Source organism: Xenopus tropicalis, chromosome 6 (genome assembly GCF_000004195.4).
Source record: "Xenopus tropicalis strain Nigerian chromosome 6, UCB_Xtro_10.0, whole genome shotgun sequence".
Classification (NCBI taxonomy): domain Eukaryota; kingdom Metazoa; phylum Chordata; class Amphibia; order Anura; family Pipidae; genus Xenopus; species Xenopus tropicalis.
Genome location: NC_030682.2, coordinates 28433358 through 28449219, shown reverse-complemented (window position 1 = coordinate 28449219; position 15862 = coordinate 28433358). Strand labels below are relative to the sequence as shown.

At 38.3% G+C, this 15862-nt stretch overlaps 1 protein-coding gene across 1 annotated transcript in view; it reads right to left on the bottom strand.

Annotated features, from left to right (window-relative positions):
* Window positions 1-545: 545 nt before the first annotated feature.
* Window positions 546-15862, bottom strand: part of hacd1 (3-hydroxyacyl-CoA dehydratase 1) — a 34412-nt gene continuing 19095 nt past the window's right edge. The window contains exons 2-7 of the mRNA XM_002939003.5: window positions 11002-11119; window positions 8336-8354; window positions 8146-8234; window positions 7052-7173; window positions 3673-3851; window positions 546-799 (exon numbers count right to left, since the gene is read on the bottom strand). Coding sequence (XP_002939049.2) covers window positions 717-799; window positions 3673-3851; window positions 7052-7173; window positions 8146-8234; window positions 8336-8354; window positions 11002-11119 — 610 coding nt within the window. The 3' untranslated portion in view covers window positions 546-716. The remainder of the gene's footprint in view (window positions 800-3672; window positions 3852-7051; window positions 7174-8145; window positions 8235-8335; window positions 8355-11001; window positions 11120-15862) is intronic.

The window sequence follows — 15862 nt, the reverse complement described above, 5'->3', positions numbered from 1 at the left end:
CTAAACAAAAACCGTGCCATGTTTCCAATGCTTGTGACACCTGTTTGAAGCCTCCCCTCCTCGGTTTATTAAACATCTGATTTCCTACAATAATTGAGTGAAGCTGATTGATTAGGTATTTACTTCTCAGCTCTTGAGACATTCTACCTTTGCTTATGCCAATAATCAAGCTACAGACATAGATCATTCTGGAAACCAAGAGAAAAACAATCAATGGCATTCCTGAATGGGATTACTGTATTTCATTGAAAGGATCTAATTCTTGTTGGTTAATGAGCAAAAAAACACTGTAAGGCTGGTCATGCACAGGGTTGGCACTGCATAGAGGGAACCTTTAGGACATTGGCCACCTATCACTATTGCTTTTTGTGCTCATCTATTTACTGCCCTTAATGTTCTCACTAACTCAGCAGCAATGTCCAACCAACATAGAGTAGAGCAAAGAAACATAATATGGAACTCATAATTCAATTAGGATTGTCTGCCTTTGTTTCACCTTTATAAGAATTTACCCTAAGTACAAATGACTCCCAATGAAAACATTGATGAGGGTATTGATGTGGGCATTGGTTTATATCTTAAAAAAAAAAGAGGGAAAGGGACAGAGCAGGAAAAATGGAACATATAAAGTTGATAACAATAGTTTCAAGTTGATTAAAAAAACAAGAATGTCCATTGTATATGATACAAGGATATCCAGGATTGAATGATTTGGGTCAGTCGTCCTTTTCCACGATGACTTCTCCGTGCAGAACTCTCCTCCTCTGGCGCAGCATGTGGAAGTACAGTTGGGGAAACACTTCAATGAGAGAGAGCAATAAATAAATGAATGAAGCTTGTCATAAATAATAGAAAAACACTGTCATCTATGGCAGATGCATCTCTCATAGAGTGTATAATAACAACTGTAAATAAATGTTTCTCTCCACTAGTGAAAGATTTATACATAGTATGATGGATCATTCTATGTATGAGGTGTAATAATAGGGGGTATAGACCTTGCAACTGCAGGGCGCCTGGGAGTGTAAAGGGCCTACTGGGACCCTGATCATCTTCTCAAGGTAAAAACAAAACTTGCCTTAGGGCCCAGAAACATCTGGTTATGCAATTCATATTCTATTGCATTTTTGTCATAATAAAGGAATGCTATTGGATGTAGTGAAGTAGCGCCTTGGTATGGAAAGCTTGCATGTATCTGTGCCACAGCTGGTGGGCCCTGCCTCCCATATGGGACACATTTACAAATTATGGGTGATTCTTATTGGTTGGAAAACAAATTAAAGCAGATTCTGCATCTCTGCTAGAGGAAGAACTGCCTAAGCTATAGGGAAATACTGTTTCCTTTAACAAATGTTTCATGCTACTGAGAAAGCAGAAATCTGTAGGTAGTATCAGCAAGATGAGCATTAATGAGTATAGGATACCGCTGCACATTAGGGTGCCCAGGTAGGACAGGCTGTTTTTTCCCTGAGAACTTTACAGGGGTTCAGAGAGCCAGAGATCAAATGGAAATTGTTGTTCTATGTTCTTTTCATGGACAATTCTATATTTATAGATCGCTACCAATAAAAATTTTCAGCCTTTCTCATATAGAGAGTTATACACATTAAACACTTTTCTCCAATAGGGTTTGTTGAAATCAGTGATTTATATGAAATGAGGTGGCTATAATAGGTGTGCAAAGCATGATGGGACATTTGGAGAATAAGTGACTTAAAAGAGAAGGAAAGGTAAAAACTAAGTAAGTTTTATCAAAAAGGGTCTATTTAAATACAGCCATAAGCACTCACAGAAACGCTGCACTGAGTCCTCTATCAAAAGGAACACAAGATTTATTTTCTTCTTTTGTGCATACATGTTCTTCTGTGTGAGATTTCCTGCTCTCAGAAAAATCCTTCAGGGCATGGCAGTTTGCTCCTCCCCCCCTTCCTCCTCCCCCTCCCATCAGAATTTGTTCCCCTCTCTCAACAATGTGTAATCTGAGCTACCAGCAGCCAGATCTGCAGCATGGAAACTACTGAGACCAAGCTAAAATGGCAGCTCATCTTAAACAAACAGGAGCTTTTAGGGCTGTTTACTCGGGTATGGTAAAGCTTTCTGCAGAATAAATATAGTGTTCTAGCTTGCACTATTGTGGCTAATTTATTGGCAGTAAAAAGGCAAATGGCCTTTTCTTCTCCTTTAAGTCCGAGGTCACACCGAGTTGCCTCATGTAGCATAGGATTGAGAGTCAAAGGCTGATCCCTTAAAGAAACAGTAACACCACAAAATGAAAGTGTATAAAAGTAACTAAAATATAATGTACTGTTGCCCTGCACTGGTGCAACTGGTGTATTTGCTTTAGAAACATTACTATAGTTTAGTAAATAAAGCTGCTGTGTAGCCATGGGGGCAGCCATTTAAAAGAGAAAAGGCACAAGTTACTTATCAGATAACAGATAAGTTCTGTACAATACAATGGTGTTTTATCTGTTATCTGCTATGTAACCTGTGCCTTTTCTCCTTTTTCCAGCTTGAATGGCTGCCCCCATGGCTACACAGCAGCTTTTTATATAAACTACAGAAGTGTTTCTGAAGCAAATGTGCAAATTTTACCAGTGCAGGGCAGCAGTGCATTGTATTATGATTACTTAAAAACATTTTTATTTTTTGGTGTTACTGTTCCTTTAACCTCTAGCCCAGCTCTGTATTGATTTCTTCAACTGAATATTGGCATCTCTTTCCAATTTTAGACCAATTTAAGCCATTGTAGAAATAAAGGTTTATGTAATCATTGGATATCCCTGAAAACACAACAATATTAGATTACAGGGTCATTTACAAAGACCTCCAAATGGAAGGGCAGGAGCAGAAAAGCATGCCCCTTAATGCTTATTCAGAGAGTACTTTTGTCTGTGGTCAAGCCCCCATGGCTTAAGTCCGCCCCTCCTGCCTGCCCCTCATGAATACAGTGCTGCTGAATGGAGCACAGAGACAAGCAGCAATTCAACTAGGATGGAAGGCGTAAAAATAAAATAAACACATTTGCAAGCCATACGAGTGAATTAAAAATAAATTCAGTAATATGTAACAGATGGTGGGTATGGAAGGGAGGGATAGGAAATATGCTGCAGTGTTTAATCGTGTGCTTAAAAGAGTTGTAAACCCATATAAAATGCTGCATTATAAAAGCAGAATTCTATTTCCTACAGCACAATTTAGTGATACTTCTTCTTCACAGGTCTGTTAGTCAGTGGTCTTGTAACGATTTCAGGGTCGATAGCAAATTGGGGGGAAGGTGTAAGATTAATGGGGATAAAATGCCATTCTTGTTTGGAGAGACAGTGGGTAGCTTGTACTAGGGTGCAGCATGGGTCTTCATTCCAACATTACCAAAGGGGTGTGAGTTTCACAACAGGTTACCTAAGGTGGCAGAAATATATAGTACCCCGAATATCCCATAGAAGACGGCTACATATGAGTGGGAGGTGCAATATTTTTACTGCAAAATCTATTTATGGTAACCGAGTGTGTTCTGTGTGAAATGGGGCAGTCTGACAACTTTTATTACATTATATATCACACATTACTTTATTTTATATTTAAGGGAATGAAATTATCAGAGAACCCCTTCATTCAGATCTGGTATACTGTATATAGCAATTAAAGAGAAGACATAGTGAGATAACTTACGTGGTATATAAGAACACATTGCGATGATCAGGAAGTAGTAGTAGTCGAAAGAGACGTTGTACTTGTTGGGAAGTCTCAGAGAATACATTGCACTCTTCCGCACGTGGGGCAGAGCAGCATAAATAGTTAGCAGTTCCCCCACAACGCCAACAGGATACAAAACAATAAATAAATTATACCTGGAACATAGAAACAAGTTGTTATGCTCATCTTTTTCATTTCATCATAATTTGTTTTTTAATTTCACCTGTAGCCTTTTAGGAGGTGCTGAAGTTGAGCAAAATAGTCAAAATGTGCAGATTTTACCAAGATGGCACTGAAATGATTGCACCAGTTCAGACTGATTGAAACCAATTTTTTTTTTATGAAACCTGCAGAATTTCCAGATGGGAAATCAGCACCTTAGTAAGTAGGAGGTGATGCAGTGTGTAATGATACCAGCAGAATGAGTATGGCTGCAAGTGTATGTATGTATGTCTAGCAGTTGCAGTCCCTGCACTTTCCATGCTGTCAGTTGTGTATAAAACCACTTTCCTTGCACTTCTGTACAGTTGTGCTCGGTGAAGTGCTGCTGTGCCTTTTAACAACCCTGGAGCTACCGCCACCCCCTGAACAGGCTGTAGCTACAGGGTTCCCTTAGCACACACACCCAAAGAATAAGGTGCAGCTGTTACTCGCACCCTAGACAGCGGCAATAACGCCAGACAGACTGCTGCATAATTGCGTCTGATTTGCGTCCAAATGTGGGCACAGTTGCAGTCATTTTGCTGAATCAGACACAATTGCCTTAGCTACAGCAATGTGCCGGTTATTGTGCCAAAAAATGCTACATTGTGGAAAAAAAACATGGCGATTGTGCACTTTGGTCACTGCTCATGTAGATGTATGTGTCCACTGGCGTTTTTTTCAATTTGCTGGTGCAATTTAGCAACTATGTTTTTAAATCAGCCCCTACATATCTTAACCTGAGAAGCAAATGGCAAAAATATGTGCCATTTACTTTCCTTTACGCAAAAGGCAGGCAGCATGACAAGCACAGCATAGCCAGGTATTTATGGACAAATCAAGGACCAGTATGTTCCTATAGCCTCTCAGGGTAATCCTCATCCTGCAAGCACTAAAGGGCAAAATGAACTTAGTTATGACACCCAGGATCATCAGATAAGCCAGCAATTTATACCTTTTCCATGTAGGATGAAAATAGCAGCAGCTGAATACAAAATCTCTGGAGGAGACAAATGATTCAGAAATGCCAGGGGTGATTAAGGACATATTGTGATGGAACATGACAGAGCTGCTCTCTCTAAATTTGCTTGTACAAATGCACAAATGTAGGGAACAGACTAGCGAAATGTAATAATACATAAGGGCAACTAGTTTCTCCTCAAACCAACACGTTCATATGGAAAAATTGGTACCGGAAAATGTAGCTTGCATTGGCTGGAAACTCAGATGAATGGATCCCTTTCCCTACGCTATCCTTTCTAAAAAAACATTGCCCTTTGAAATATGGTGCTGGCAGAGAACTTTATATTTTAGATGATCGGCCCTTTGATTATGAACAATTGTAGGAAGCTGGAAGTAAATGCTGTGCTAAACTATCTGTAAACCAGTTAGGGATATACCCCTAACTAAGACTCCTTGGGGTCAAATGGCATTGAGTTACCTACTTATAATGTGATTAAACGTAAATATTTTTTTTTTTCACAGGATTCACTGTTTTGTTCTAAACAGCTATTAATATTTAAGTGTGACATATCAGGTTAGGGCAAACCACTACCCAGTCAATCTCCAGCTTTTACCAACATGCTTGAAAAAAGTAAATTAAGCACTCCGTGCACTTCACTTTCTGCTTCAGGGTTGTTCTGCCTTGTAATATTGCATGAAACCAGTTAAAAAACAGTATGAGCTTTGGCTATTCCAGTTGGTGTAGATATTCTTTAATTATTACACTGGTGACTTCTTTGTCCAGTTTGCAGAACAAAACTATTTTCTATTCTTCCCCATTCTAATCTCTCACCCACATTGGCCTCTCTGTATTCAGCCTGACTTGCATCCTTAGGAACTCCCCCTATTGGTAACATGCCAGAATGCAGGGAGAATTTTTAGAGACAGAATCTTTCCCAGTCCAACCAGCCCATTCAGTGCACCACTTTGCAATTGCTTGCAGTTATCCAAATGCATGAAAATATTTTTAAACATATCTTGAATAAAATATTTCTTTATACAGGAGCAGTTTTTGCCTCCTTTTCTTTAACATCAAACTGGAAGCATTTGCAATAAAAGTACAGTTAGTGGTACAATAATGAATACCTAAATGCAGTATGAGGACATGTACTCCATGCTAACACCGCAAATGATCACAAACACATTAACAGTTAAAATTAACATTTGGATATCACTATATAGCTAAAATTATAATTATCTATTTGCCGACACAGGCACCAATACATGATACAATAGCATTCATGACAATCCTGTCCTTTCTAGCAACAGGGAACAGCTCTTTCCTGGTTCAAAGCAAGGTCTATTCAAAATTGGATTTGGATTGGAAGAACCTGTTTGCCCTGCACAGAGCCCTGACCTCAACCCAACTAACCACCTGTGAGATGAATTGAAATGTGGATGGGAGCCAGGCCTAATCCCCAACATCAGTGGCCAAATTTTTAAGCATGAATGGAAACAAATCCCATCCAACAATGTTCCAATCTAGTAAAAAACAACCTTCTTAGAAAAGCAGAGTGCAAAGAGCGCTTTCTATAAATACCGTTGGCTTTGGAGGTGTTGGACAGGCAGATGTCAACATACTTTTGGCCATATAGAATAAAAGCTAATAAAAAGCATGATTGGTATTATGAAACACTAAAATTCAATTAATAATGGCAGATAAAGTGCTGGGTGCCAAACCAGATGGTAATTTGCAATCATTTGAGTACCACAAAGAAATTATTTGTACTATGTTGCTGTATTCATGATGAGAAAATGTGTATTCTTGTACAAGAACATACTTTGAAATTTCTGAATGATCTACCTTTATTATTGAAATGATGAATAAGTAATAATAGAATAATTATTCTAAATTGAATTAAACTGTAACGTGTCCTTTATGTTCAATTTACTGGTCGACAGTAATTACAGGGAAGCATATGGGTTAACTAGCTGGCATAGCCTGATCGTTTAGGAATACTCCTGACTACATCTGCTCTGCACACTTTGCAAACAACCAGTCTTTAAAATCTGGGAAAATCACCTGTTAGTAGTAAAAGCCAACAAAAAGGATGGGACATAAGAGATGATTAGCCAAACCGCACAACCTGTCCTAGTTTGTTAGTAGAACATGCGGAACCCAGTCAAGCATATAGCAGTGTAATGTCTCCACCTGGCCCATTTAATGAAGTATGGCAAGTGGTTGAGAAGTTTGAATGTGTAGTAGGAATATCGCGTGATCTCTGTCACAGTCCATACGACAAGAAAAATAAGAACGCCGTGTTCACTCTGGACCTGGAGAGGAAGATGATGGATTGAAGACCTATATAACTGAATAGCAAAATATACATATGGTGCAAAAGAATACATAAGAAGAACTTTCTTTCAACAAGGAAATTCAGAGGCTTTACTCTATTTGTACACACTTTTCCATAATTTTTTGCCTTCAGATGGAAATGTATAGACATCCAGCCTGTGACCCCCTCTATAGCCTTGTGGGTGAAGGCCATTGGGGGTTCGTTTGCTCAACTACAGCTGCTGGATGGCTACAGATTGTATATCCCTGCTCATGTTGTTCTTCTTCTGGACTTACTTTCCTAGAAGTGGGGTCAGAAGGAGACTATGGCTGGGCAGAGTAAAATGGGCATTTGTCCAATATGGCTTAAATAACATAGCAATCATGGAATTTAAAGACAAGTCTAGTCTGAAGTAATCATCTAGAATATCGGTTACAACTCGCTTTCAGAATGTTTGAAACTCTCTGCAGCAACTACTTAAAATTATGGAATAGATCCCAGGAGTTCTAAAGATATGTTCTGCTCCTTCCTAAACAGCCCCACCTTCACATAGTTCTAGCAAGGAGCTACTCCAAGAAGTACAAGCTTTAAATGAAATGTAACCCAGAGTGGGCAGGAATGCATGGGCTACTAATTTGAAAAAGGTGTATACAAGGTGCATCTACAATCATCTTTAGACCATCTCTATCAAGGGTTCAGATGCTGTATCATGCCAAGAGTGGGCTTCATGGGATTATGCATTTCCTAACTACACTTATAATGCTAATTTTTGAAAGCTAAATGATATAAATATCATTTAGTAGAGTAAGAGTCTTTATTTTAACAACCCTATTAACCACAAATACCCACATATTAAGAATGTAGTATATTTTTATCTCATTTAGATCAACTCAACATGATCTTGGGTTGGGGTCTTGAAAAACTCAATGCCACAAAGTAGGAGAACAGACGAAAATAAGTATAAGCCCACCTGTTTTATACTGCTTGTAATAAACCAGACCATGAAGATCCTTGAACTGACTTGGACCCCTGTTACTAGCACCGATGTGTGCACTATTCCTTAAAAAGAGGAGACAGAGCTCTTATCAAACATCTTCGCTATGTAGAATCCAAATGAATTGGCAGATGATTATTGCAAAGTATCCAAAGCCAAAACTTACCCAGTGCACAGTGGACCAGCTGTAAAAGAAAAGGGGCCACAGTTTAAATACATTTCATTACATTTTCACAACAGGTATCCTCACTTTCTACTCAGCCAGACATTTTTGCCTCACCAAGTATGTTGGTAACCACATACTGGAACCAGGGATACTGGCCATGTACAGGGCACAGAGAAATCACGTACCAAAATTAAAAAGGGGGCTATGCATACTTTCTAGGCAAGAATATTCACTGTTATGCGATTGTTTTGCCTCAGGCCTGCACCAGTTTTTGTTGGGAATTTATTTTTCTTTTAATCCATGATTATTAAATTTCATGATTTTACCTAAATAATTTAGTCTCAAATGAATTTCTGCATGTACATTTCATTTACTAAACGATTAAGCTTGTGTTCATGGGAGAATGTGAATTATCAGGTCAAAAAATATATAAAATGTTCTGGACCTGGGGTTTTCTACTAAAAATAATGTAACCATTAAATAAACCCAATAGGATTGTTTTGCCTCCAATAAGGATTAAATATATCTTAGTTGGGATCAAGTACAATTTGCAGGACAGACATGGAACAATCAAAGTAAGAAAATGCCATAATATTCCAAGTTTCCAAGTTAATGAGGTCACAAACCAGGAAGGTTAACCCAAACCTTGTAATGGTCCACACAATGCTGAGCAATGGCAACTGACTCTGATACTCTCACAGTTATAGTAAGGTTCAGGCATTTATCTGAGAACAAGCAGAACAACTGAGCATCTGTCTTCTTGAGGCTTTTTCATTTGGCTTTACTCTTTATGTCTTACAGCAACTTGGCACGTATTCAAAAATAAGAATACTACATAGAAATAGCAATGTATTAAAATGATTAAATATGTGCCAAAAGGCTTCTACAGTATCACAGTCATTAAAATTCCTTAATAGGTTTATATATAAAGTCCACTCCTTCTTTAACCCACTTCCCTGTACTACAGGACACCTTCTTCAGGAGCTGGTGGGGGGCTGTTTGGGCCTCTCTGTACTTGAAATGCCAGGACCTAGTCTGAATCCCAGTCTAGACCTGGCCTCAATAATCTTGTTTTATAGCAGACTTTGGTAAGAATTAAAATTCAGGTCTGTTTTGGTGAAACCCCCTCCAAAAAATGATAACATATGCTCAAACTATATTTGTGCGCTAATGCACATATATATATATATATATACTGTATATATAAGCAGGCAAGTCTGTTGGTCTTGGGAATTCTACAGAATAGTAAACTGAAAGAATGTCGGCTGAATCATCATGTGCAGCAAAAATGATAATGATTATCAATACAGGTATAGGACCCATTATCCAGAATGCTCGGAACCTGGGGTTTTTCAGATAAGGGGTCTTTACATAATTCAGATCTCCTACCTTAAGGGGCCGATTTACTAATCCACGAATGGATCGAAAGCGTCCAAATGCATTTTTTTCATAATGATCGGTATTTTGTGTTTTTTTCGTCGCCGTTGCGACTTTTTCGTAAATTGTCGCGACTTTTTCATAAATTGTCATGACTTTTTCGTAGCCGTTACGACTTGCGGGAATTGTCGCAACTTTTTCGTAGCCGTAGCGAAAAAATCGGAAAGGTTTGCCCGCCGTTTACTAGCGCTCAATACAAAAAAGTCGCGACAATTCACGAAAAAGTCGCGACAGCGACGAAAAAATCGCAAAAAATATGAAAACGTTGCAAAATGTTCGTTTCCAATCAGATTTTTTCCCATTCGGGATTCGGATTCATGGATTAGTAAATCAGCCCCTAAGTCTACTAAAAAAATTATTTAAGAAGTAATTACGGTATACCCAATAGAATTGTTTTGGCTTCAACAAGGATTCATTATATCTTAGTTGGGATCAAGTACAGGTACTGTTTTATTATTACAGATAAAAAGGAATCATTTAACCATTAAATAAACCCAATAGGACTGTTCTGCCCCCAATAAGGGGTAATTATATCTTAGTTGGGATCAAGTACAGGTACTGTTTTATTACTACAGAGAAAAGGGAATCATTTAACCATTAAATAAACCCAATAGGGCTGTTCTGCCCCCAATAAGGGGTAATTATATCTTAGTTGGGATCAAGTACAGGTACTGTTTTATTATTACAGAGAAAAGGGAATCATTTAACCATTAAATAAACCCAATAGGGCTGTTCTGCCCCCAATAAGGGGTAATTATATCTTAGTTGGGATCAAGTACAGGTACTGTTTTATTATTACAGGGAAAAGGGAATCATTTAACCATTAAATAAACCCAATAGGGCTGTTCTGCCCCAATAAGGGGTAATTATATCTTAGTTGGGATCAAGTACAGGTACTGTTTTATTATTACAGAGAAAAGGGAATCATTTAACCATTAAATAAACCCAATAGGGCTGTTCTGCCCCAATAAGGGGTAATTATATCTTAGTTGGGATCAAGTACAGGTACTGTTTTATTATTACAGATAAAAAGAGAATCATTTTGAAAAATTACAAATATTTGATTATAATGGAGTCTATGGGAGATGACCTTTCCGTAATTCTGAACTTTCTGGATAATGGGTTTCCGGAAAAGGGGTCCAATACCTGTACAGTAAATAAAATGTAATATAATATATATTGGTCTATGGCTACGTTAGAAGTAAGAATACAGGTGTATGGGTACTTACCTCAAGTAAAGCAAATGTCTGGAAAAATTTAAGTGTCTTCTGTATATTTCTATACAGACCCTTGTGTGTTCCTTTTTCCGCATAAAATCGGATCATGGCTATGGCAAGAACAAGCCATCTGGAAAAAGAAAAAACAATTCTACATGTAAAACCGAGTCTTTAATATTCCATACATTTTATTTATTATATAAAGCCAAGTTGCAGTCAATATAAGATATCTACACAAAAAACCAAGGAGCAATAATTTATTTTATTTGTGTGGACATAGATTTTAAAGGGGCCAGATTGCTTAAAGGAAGCTTATATTTAGTTTATGACTATAGGGTTCATTTACTAAGGGATGCACCCCTTGCACCAGATGAATGATGCACAAAGAAGGGAAACCCAAGGGGACATTCAGGTCCCTTCTCTTCCATTGAGGGCACATGCTGGATTTACATTAGGGCACAACTCGTTGCCCTTCCTATTAGAGGCACAAATAGTTGCACCTGACAGTGCTGGGCATAAGAAAGGGGTTAGAATGCTATATGCACAAAATACATTTCCTATAAAAAAGCCAGTTAGCATGACTTTTACAGTACATGCTTATTCATTGTGACACATGTTCTACTAAACCCAGGTTAAAGACATAGGAACATTTGGGGTTAGAGTTGCCATCTGGCTGGTATTTAACTGGCCTAGGCAGAAAATCACCAGCTAGGGCCAATACTAGTATTACAAATTAACCAGCAATTTACTTTACGGCCCCTTATGCCATAGCCCCATCCCAAAATGGTGTCACAGTCCGCTCTTGATCTGGCATTACGAATAAAAAAATGTGGCAACCCTGTTTGGGGTACTTGTAAATATTTGTATGTATTTACATATACGTTGTATTTACATACATATAGGGATAATTGTATAGACAGTACTGTAAAATACATTCAGTATACAAATGGGGAACAAACACTGAAATACTTAAAATAAACACTGAATATACACAATTGCAGAGACAGAGGAAGAAGAAGGTCCTTGCCACAAGATTACCAATAAAATGTTGTAAAATTTGTTATGGTGTAGCAGGGGCCCTAAACAAATTTAACAAAAATAATTCTAAATAGTATAAAATAGGGCTGTACAATCACAGGCCCACAGAACAAACATATAACCCTAAGGCAGGGATCCCCAACCTTTTTTTACCTGTGAGCCACACCAGAATGAAAAGAGTTCTTTGGGAATGCCAAATAATGGCTGTGATTGGCTAGTTGTTAGCCCCATTTGGACTGCTGGCCTGCAGGAGGCTCTGCTTGGAGTAAAACAGTGTCTCTAAGCTTCCAAAACTTGCCTCCAAGCCAGAGATTTAAAAATAATCACCTCCCTTGTGGCCCCTTGGAGCAACATCAAAGAGGTTGGTGAGAAACATGCTGCTCCTGAGCCACTGGTTGGGGATCACTGCCCTAAGGCATCTTTATTTCCCCCTGCCTATCCAAAGGCATTATTAATTTCCTTCTAGGATATCATGTTCTAGAAAGAACTCTATGAAACCTTTGAATAGGATGAAAATCACACCATTGAAACAGATCATTATCATACATTATTCCATGTATGATGGTTGCTAGGATGTGTAGTGTCGTTGCACTGGGGGAGTCAGATAAATGGTCCTCTGTATATAAAAGCTTGGATAGCACTGGTATATGGAAAAATCATTTGTGAAAACCTGATAACATCCCTAGTGTGTATTAATAAGAGGACCAATCTATGGCGACAATCAAATGAGAAATAAAATGCATTATTAGACACATTATTTTCTATCGTGTATAAATTGCCATCCTATTCTACAATATATGAAACCCTTCTAGAGAGGTAATAGAGTAGCAAATTTCAATTCAAACATCTTGCAAAAGAAATGAGCTTTGATAGAAGCGCCAGCCATGTGAGACTTTTATGTTTTATTATTATTGTCAAAACATTGCCACCTGCTGTTAAACTACGATACATCTCAATGTGAGGCCTTTAATTACCATCAGACTTATAAACCCGCTCAATAGGACCTGGAACACAGTCCTAACAGTGATATATTCCTGATAAAGGGGAGTTGGCAGGACAAATCGGAGCAGGTTTAGCCAGTAAAACATAACATAACATAGAGTGTGGGGAGTCAGACAATGCAGTATTTGTGTTTGTCAGTCAGTCTGTTTGCAGTAAATTATCTTTACAAATGTTTGTCTACAACAGAGGTGTCAAACTCAATCACATAAGTGGGCCGAAATCTAAAACACGGGCCAGATTTTTTATTAATATACTTAGTAAGATACTAAGGGGTATATTTATCACAACGTGTAAAAAGTGGAGTAAGACACTACCGGTGATGTTGCTCATAGCAGCCAATAGATGCTTGCTACTGTTGATTACTGATTGGATGCCTTGGGCAACATTACTGGTAATGCTTCACTCCACTCTTTACACAGCATGATAAATATACCCCTTAGTCTTAGTTACTATGTGAGGAAAATAGAAACTGATCAGGCTGGATGGTCAGACACACTCACCAAGGGCCACATAAAATAGCCAGGTGGGCCGGATTTGGCCCCCGGGCCTTGTGTTTGACATATATGGTCTACAAGTAAAAGAACCCTGATTTGCAGTTGAGTCCCATCAGCTTGGGAGCATGTTGGATGTGAGGGCCCTAGGGGCCCAATGTTTCCTGTACTGTGTAGGCTACGTTATGTCAGATCTGAAGACATGGCTGAAATAAAGGGTAGAAAAAAGCAACTTTATACGTGAATGTTTTATCAGCGCACTGTTTGTGCCACAGAATGTCAAAAGCAATCATATTTAATACTGTTTAACCTTAGTGGTTTGATGAGTGGAAAATAAATGTCAAATTAAATGTTTGCTTACACAGTGGCAGTGCCGGTATTTGGTTTATCTGAAAAGAGACCTTTATGGACATTGCTCATTCAAGATAAACAGCCGCTGTGAGCAGGACAAACATATTTATGAAGTTTCATCATCACACATTGGAAAATGGCTACCCATTGTTCAGACTTATTTATGATGACACATTTATCTGTTTTAAAATGTTTATTGAAGAAAGATTTTATTTCACCATGTAATATACATCCCAGAGTAAGAGCTGGAACTATGGGGAGGCAACCCTAGGCATGCCTAGGGAACAATGGTGGTGGTGGTGCTAGGACAGACCAGATTTTGAGGACAGACCTGTTAAAGGAACAATAACACCAGAAAATAAAAGAGTATCAAAATAATTAAAATATAATGTACTGTTGCCCAGAACTGGTACAAAATTGTGTGTTTGCTTCAGAAACCTTACTATAGTTTATATAAACAAAGCAGCTGCGTAGCTACTGGGACAGCCATTGAAATCGATACATGGATAAATGGTACAGGTAAAAATAAGCTCTGTAAAACACCATTGTATTCTACAGAGCTTATCTGTCATTGGCTATAGAACCTGTGCCTTTTCTCTTACCAGTCCAGTGCAGCATTACATTATATTTTAATTACTTTAAAACAATTTAATTTTTTGGTGTTTCCTTAAAGATTGTGCCCTATAGAAAATTTCTTTGGGTAAAATAATACCTTCTGGCCACAAGATGGAGCTGAAGGTCTGGTCACATGATTAAGTGTGGGAGGTGAAGGTTTAAAAATGAATGAGAAACTTCACATACATAAAACCATTTGGGAATATTAAAAACTAGATCAGAGGACAATAGATAATCATTCATTATTTTTCGCTATGTCACCGACACTCTGGCCTTCATAGAGAGCTGTTGAGTCAAAAGCCTGGAATAAGCAATCTACAACTGCTAATATCTCAGAAACCACACAAAAACACCCAGAAAATGCATGGATCAGTTCCATTTAGATTCACTTTCATATCGTGAAACACTTGATTCCTGATTTCCAAACTTTTAGGGGCTGATTTACTAACCCACGAATCCGACCCGAATTGGAAAAGTTCCGACTTGAAAACGAACATTTTGCGACTTTTTCGTATGTTTTGCGATTTTTTCGGCGTCTTTACGAATTTTTCGTTACCAATACGATTTTTGCGTAAAAACGCGAGTTTTTCGTAGCCTTTACGAAAGTTGCGTAAAATCTTGCGATTTTTCCGTAGCGTTAAAACTTACGCGAAAAGTTGCGCCTTTTTCGTAGCGTTAAAACTTAAAAGGTGCGAAGTTTCGCATAAGTTTTAACGCTACGAAAAAAGCGCAACTTTTTGCGCAAGTTTTAACGCTACGAAAAATCGCAAGATTTTACGCAACTTTCGTAATGGCTACGAAAAACTCGTGTTTTTACGCAAAAATCGTATTGGTAACGAAAAATTCGTAAAGACACCGAAAAAATCGCAAAACATACGAAAAAATCGTAAAATACCGATCTTTACGAAAAAAACGCAATCGGACTCATTTCGACCCGTTCGTGGGTTAGTAAATCAGCCCCTTAGTGTGACAACCTAAACACAGTGGAATGGTTCAACAAAGGAAAAATGGTGTGAGGGCATTCAGCCTTAGAAGGGGTATATATCTACTTATTGTCCTTTTACATCAAGTATCCCAAATGCTCTGAAAAAACGGAGCTCCATAAACTCCAGCTCTAAGGACTCATCATTGGTAACTAGCCTTAGCCCTATGTTGACCAACCTCTTTAAAATTCTTCACCAACCACCCCACACCACACACAGTTTAAGAAGACTCATCCCTCAATAAAATGGTAATAAGAGTTACCCTGGAGCACAGAGAAAAAAAGACTGATTTTATCAGATGTAGCTCAGTTACCCTTTATATGCTTGGCTTCTGCACCTCTGCAACCCCCTAATCTTCATGCAGTAAACAGCACAGATCTTGAGTAGAGAACG